Source organism: Lampris incognitus, chromosome 2, assembly GCF_029633865.1.
Source record: "Lampris incognitus isolate fLamInc1 chromosome 2, fLamInc1.hap2, whole genome shotgun sequence".
NCBI lineage: Eukaryota > Metazoa > Chordata > Actinopteri > Lampriformes > Lampridae > Lampris > Lampris incognitus.
This window is the reverse complement of record NC_079212.1, coordinates 138,630,945-138,637,581: the sequence shown is the minus strand read 5'-3', so window position 1 is coordinate 138,637,581 and position 6,637 is coordinate 138,630,945. Positions and strand designations below refer to the sequence as shown.

The 6,637-nt window shown below is 46.3% G+C and overlaps 1 protein-coding gene across 5 annotated transcripts in view; it reads right to left on the bottom strand.

The window, feature by feature from the left end:
• Positions 1-1,652: 1,652 nt before the first annotated feature.
• The window catches only part of zgc:113307 (uncharacterized protein LOC553753 homolog), a 9,664-nt gene continuing 4,679 nt past the window's right edge, over positions 1,653-6,637 (bottom strand). For all 5 annotated transcript variants that reach the window (XM_056274341.1, XM_056274340.1, XM_056274338.1 and 2 more), the window contains exons 4-5: positions 4,803-5,120; positions 1,653-3,598 (exon numbers count right to left, since the gene is read on the bottom strand). In XM_056274341.1, coding sequence (XP_056130316.1) covers positions 3,447-3,598; positions 4,803-5,120 — 470 coding nt within the window. In that variant the 3' untranslated portion in view covers positions 1,653-3,446. The remainder of the gene's footprint in view (positions 3,599-4,802; positions 5,121-6,637) is intronic.

The window sequence follows — 6,637 nt, the reverse complement described above, 5'->3', positions numbered from 1 at the left end:
GCAAACTGCTGTGCTCATTTCTGAGACTCCCTATAAACATGCAGCTCATTGAACAGACAGCCGATTGCCGAAACAGTTTCCGAAAAACAGTGTGGAGCCGCTGTTATTCTGACCGTGCACTCCAAAGGGCTGTAGACGGCACCGCGTATGACACATACTGTTTGGATTGTCTTTCAAGCCTTGCAGTAGCACCATGGAAGCACTGAGGTTTTTTTCCCTAAAATGTTTCCCCGTCCACCATGACTTCATTTCTATTTGACTACAAGCTAGTCATCATTGGAACAAGCTACACAGACTATTATGGCCTGTATTCATTCTCCCATTAGGCTTACTGTGAGTGACCGCCTCCAGTAAAAATTGACTTGACCCAGACATAGCATAAAGCTGATGTGGTGGGGACACACGCACACACCACAAATACACAAATACATTCACAAATACATTATAAGACCTGGAAAATATGACGGTGGCTTTTGCAATGGTAAAGAAAACACAAACGCAAAGCGCACACTCAGTAAGTAGTGATCGGCGACTCGTAACAGAAAATGAGGGTGTCTCAGTAGTCTACATTTACTCAAGTAGCCCGCTTAAAGGTAATTGATCTCTCATGAAAGTTAAGTAATTTGTGTTGCAAAACCCTGGAACGACCGGGAATTCACTCCTACCCGAAACGGCCATGGGCGGTCAAAATGACCGCCGGTTTTTAAACTCTATATTCTGTCTAGATAAATACCCAGTTGAGATATGAATGCATTGCATATGTTAGTGTGTCTGTGAGGAAACGACTGACACCAAAAGTAACATTTTAACAACTTTAATACTGTTTTTCTAACAATTTAAAATGGCCGCTGTCCAACGCCTGTAAATACTGCAACGCCTCGGTGGTAGTCATGGTGCGTCTGAAATGGCGGCTGTACCCAGACATGACCATTTTGACCGCTCAAGGTCGTTTTAGGTAGATCTTACCATAACTTTTTTTGTTGCATGCAATTGATCTAAAACGAATTTTAATACAAATTATGCAATTTTAGGAGCATTCAGGGGGCGTCAGGTCTGCATCTTTTTCTTTTTTCACAAAGATATTAAAATTTGAAAATCCAAAACAAACATAACTGCCTCGGTCGTTCTAGTGTTGAGTTGTGATGACACACCTGCAGCCCACAAAAGGGAACAAAAGCTGTTTTACTGCTGCAGATGACACAAGTCCTTTACCGCCACTCCGAGAAACCTGCCGAGACTAAAGTCATACCAACCCAAGTGTTGTTTTACGTGCATCATAAGTCAAGTTGCAATGATGGCATTAGGCAAATCTGGAAATGCAAATTAAGGTTGGGGGTATGGGCTGTTGATTCATATTCAAAGACAGATGTTGGGGCTCGTTTTCATTATGTGTTTTCAAATTTCAGTCATTTTCAAACTCGGTTTTGAATGTCTTTCTGATGAACTGAAACGGAATGACGTCATTTTATCAAGTCCTGTTTGGGTGAATGGTTCAGCACTGACGAACAGAATTCCCTCTCACGTCATTGTTCCTCTCTACGGGAATTTCAAAAGATGGCAGGACCCGTAAACTCAAAACGGGGCGTGCGTCTTAGAATGTACATAGAGAAATTAGATTTATGAAGAAAAAAAAACAAAAGACATGATGGTGATTATTTTTATTTATTTTTTTAAATTTTTCTTTCACTTATGCAAAACGAAAAGTCTCATGCTTTAATAAAGCAGCATCAAGACAAACTAAGCAGAGCACGGGTCATTAAAAAAGTTGCACAAACCAGGCGTATTATTACCGTATGGAGAGTAATATTATGCATGTGTGGTCGGTAGAAGAAGAGGGGAGGGGGGTAACAGAGAAAGGAAACATTCTGACTGTGCAATGTTGTAATGCTAACATCATGGCACACTTATACCTTGCTAAAAGACTAATTCCTGGTGTGTACTTGCCACTTGCATACATGGAAATTAATGCGAATAGAAGATTCCGGTACTCGGTTTGGCAACACTGTAGTTATTACAAAGTGTTACCCACTGACACTGTTGGATAGACGCGTTTGCAGCGATTCAACACAGATAAAGTTAGCACGTCTGAGTCATGTTCTTAGCCAACCAACAACCCGGAGAAGTGAGCTGACTCATCAGCAAAACAAAACCAAAAAAACCTTTTAACCAAAGATTGCTCGAAGGTGATAGAGCACATCTTGCGTGTATCTCTGTCGATGGTGTTTCTTGTGAAATCCTGCTTCGAATGAAACTACATAGACAACACCAAGTGACAGGACACGAGGGAGACGCGTAGAGAGAATAGCGGTGGGGGTGAAGGGGAAAAACGAAATGCATTTCACCAATTGTCTTTTCAGTGATGATTATCATGTTGATTAGATCTTTTACATCTCACAACGGCAAATATTTCACTCGCAGCGCTCATGAAGCCTTCTTCCTTTCAGTGTTGTTTAGTCAGGAATCTTGCAGGTATCAAGCATTGCCAAACATTCACTTAACTGTCAACTGATACAGGAATTGCTGCAAAATAAAAAGCACACAAACGGCATCCGGGTGGTGTGGCGGTCTATTCCGTCGCCTACCAACACGGGGATTCGCTGGTTCGCATCCCTGTGTTACCTCCGGCTTGGTCGGGCGTCCCTACAGACACAATTTTCCGTGTCTGCGGGTGGGAAGCCAGACGGGTATAACGTAGGCCATGTTATAGGTTTATAACCTCTTGAAAGATCTCATTAATGTTCGTCTGTCTATGCTATGATTGGTTGAGTACGCATACTGTCTTCATACAGACGAGACGGAGGGGATAGCTAACGTTAGCCGTCGGCGTCAGAAGGGAAGGCGGCGTGGGTTAGGGTTAGGGTTAGGGTTAGAGACGGAGGGTCTCTCCGTCTCTTCTGTGTGATGACAATATTCACGCTCAACCAATCATAGCCATCTTTCAAGGGGGGGTTATAAACCAATAACGTAGGCCGTATGGCCTATGCTATAGCTCAAGCCGGATGTGGGTATGCGTCCCGATCGCTGCACTAGCGCCTCCTGTGGTCGGTCGGGGTGCCTGTTCGGGGGGGGGGGGACTGGGGGGAATAGCGTCATCCTCCCACGCGCTATGTCCCCCTGGCGAAACTCCTCACTGTCCGGTGAAAAGAAGCAGCTGGTGACTCCACACGTATCGGAGGAAGCATGTGGTAATCTGCAGCCCTCCCCGGATCGGCAGAGGGGGGTGGAGCAGTGACCGGTACGGCTCAGGGAGCGGGGTGATTGGCCATGTACAAGTGGGGAAGAAAAGGGGGGGGTGGAAAAAACCCAAATATTACCAATATTCAGTTACACCATTCAGTCGGTTAAACCAGTGTATGACCTGATGGCCTATAACATGCAGTTTTTGTGTTTTAATGCATTGTCTGTCAGCGGGGTCAGCGATATGAACAGCACAGGGGGGTCAGGGGTCAGATGTATATATTGTGCAACACTCGGAGACAGAAGGCCCAGTCGGGGGGCAGCTGGTGGCGGGACATTTTGTTTCCATCCAGTCGTAGGATCCTCATCCTGGAGTAAGACAGCGGTCCAACCTCTCTGCAGAAACTGGTGGTGTTGAACTCTGGAGGGGGAGGGGGGGGGGACCGAAAATCATCAGAACTGTTTAACAGAAAGACAACGTGCATGCTTAAACCGGACAAGTAGCTTTGTCAAAACGAAATGCCTTCTGCTGAGATCAGTACGTATTGTCCGAGCTGCAGAATCGAAACCCATCTCCCTGACCTCTCTCAAACGTTATTAGAGCTGTTGTACCAAGAAGTCATTTTTGTAATCTTGCTTCACGGCCCGCTGAGACAATACCCGGTTTGTTCGGAGTAGACGCTGCGTTCGGTATTAAGTGTTTTGCAGGTGTTGTGGCAAGGATAGATGAAGAGAAAACCACAATGGCTGCCGCCGTCTCCAGCTTTATTTCAGTTTGAGGCTTCGGTAGAGCGCAGCAGCTGGCGGGCTTCTCGCTAGACGGTGAGGTGGTGGGGGGGGGGGATAGCTGTCTCCCCCTGTCTGGTTGTTGCAGCTTGGTAAACATGTGTTAACAGCGGTCTCGTCTGCTGGATCACAGATTGAGAAACAACAGCACCGTCCATCACTTCGCCAGAACATTCCTTCCGTGGGCCAAAACTGCACCAAGACAACGCTTCCGACTCCGGGATGGTCATCTTCGTCAGCGGGTTTCGGAAACTCGTGCTAAATATTTGCCTAAAACTGTAAAGCCGTCCCTGGTGGCAGGTCCGGCGGACTCTTGATGTGAATTCTGTCCGTCTAAAGAGAGAGGCTGACGTAGCGCAGACACAGGACGGTGACAGAAAGGAATATGAAGAGAGGAACACGTTGTGCTTTTGGCTCGTGTGCCGCACTTGCCTTCGGAATCCATCACAGATGTTTTCAGACCGCTCGTTTCTGTTCTCCTCAACCTTATTTCTTCCCTCCTCTCCTCTCCTCTCCTCTCCCCTCCACCCATCTTATCTTATTTCCATTTCTCCCTCCACCGCCGCCCCCCCCCCTCCATCCCCTCCCGCCATTCTCTACTTCTTCTCCCTTCGCTTCTCCTCCGTGTGCAGCGACCGGGAGCCGAGCGGAGAAATAAATAGCTTTGTGTAGTTTACCTAATAGATGCCGTCACATTTTCCACATTTCCCCCCTTCTCCACTCACACAGCAGGTCGAGATGTCAAATCAGCCCAGAAGCCGAAACCAAAATATGGTTAATATTTGGGTTACACTCTGCTCTAGTTAATTTTAAAGTGTGTGTGTGTGTGTGTGTTTTACCTTTTATTTCATTGGCCTCCAGGTATAGATACTGAAGCGTGGTTGGGACTGGAGGAATGACAGTGAGCTTGTTGTAGGAGAGGTCCAGCTCCACCAGGCTGGAGACGTTGAAGACCAGCGGGTGGAGAGTGGGGCTTTGCAGACCACAGCGACTCAGGCGCAGGAATTTGAGCCCGTGGAACCCCAAAAAACTGTTGTCGTCGAGTGCAGAGAGCGAGTTGTTGGACAGATAGAGCTGCTCGACAGAGGGGGGCAGATTTCTTGGGACAGAGGAGAACAGGTTTCCACTGAGGTCCAACAGGGTCAAACTGACCAGATCTGGAGGAGGAGGATGAAAGGACAGGAGATGCACAGAAATGTACGGGATCGCCAAATGTAAACAGTCCAAATACAGGACAGACGGCAAGATTTTGCTGGATCCATTTATCATGTGAATTCTTTATGGGTTACCAATGCTAAAAGGCGTAGAATATAGATATAATGTGTATCTGGCTTGATTAGTCGTTCATATCCCACCTGCACCTACACTTTTGTCCACTAGATGGCGCCTGAAAATATATGCTATGCTTGAATAGCGGATACAAAATCAATTGCGAAAGGCGTGACTAACAGTAAATAACGAGAGCAGTCTTTGTTGGTACATGAATGTGGCTTCAACATGCAACAGAAGAACAAAATAATAATAAAGAAAGCACAGTCAGCAAAAACGGTCAGAATTAACACGATAGCCGACGCATGTCCGTCTGAATCCTGACCTGACCTGACTTGGTTAAAGTAGAGATTTCAAAGCACGGAAAGCCAGAGATTATTGTTGGATAATAATCACAATTGATTGATGTTTAAACGGGAAAACGTGTACTTTTGTTATCTTGCTTTGAAATGCGAGATGTAAATGTAAAGCAGGACAAAACAAAAGATTTTAATCCAAAGCGGAAGAGTTAGCTGGCCAGTTAGATGGATAACTAGATGACTTGCCACATAATTAGCCAACTAGCGAGTTGATAAATACTCAAATTAGACAGATGTGTTTTTTATTGGACGAGCTCAAAACTCACTTTTATCGTTTGGCATACTTATCTGAGCTTTATTATTGTACCGGGTTCATATCTCAGTACGGTCATTAAAAACAGTAAAAAGCCAAGAGTGATCAGCTATCAATATTATTTTACTTAATAACTTAATTAATTATAAATATTGTACAGTGTTTTATTACAAAATTGTCTCCTCGCTTCACATTTCTGGGGGAATGTCTGTGTGAGGTAGCTAACAAAACTGTGAGATCGTGTTAGTTGCACCACCACCATTCAAGAGAATGGTTGCCAGCGTTGCGGGAATTTCTACCGGCCGATGTGGTCACTGGTGGTGGTCACTCGAGAACGTTTGACTGATTGCACCTTTAAAACACAACGATAATAATAATGTAGCGAATTCAGTGGGCAGCTCGGAACCATCGCAGCTGGGACACGAACGTGGGCCCCCCGCATCACAAGCGACTACGTTAGCCAGTCGACTAAAGAGTCTGTCCCACTAGTCAGGGGCTAGCGAGTCTAGTCATCCGTGATCGTTACACTACCCCTCCTCCTTCGGGAAGCGCGTCCCCACGCTTCAGCGTATCAACTCCCTCACGCCTCCGGGCGCATGCACCTCCAATGGCCTCACAGTCTCACCATCCCAACTTCCGACACCAATGTAGCGAATTCAGGGGAGCAGCCGTGGTGCGAACCCCGGGTCTCCCGCACCAAGGGCGACTACGTTAACCAGTCGACTAAAGGGGTCCGACCCGTTAGCTAAGAGCTAGCGGGTCTAGCCATCCGTGGTTGTTACACTACCCCTGT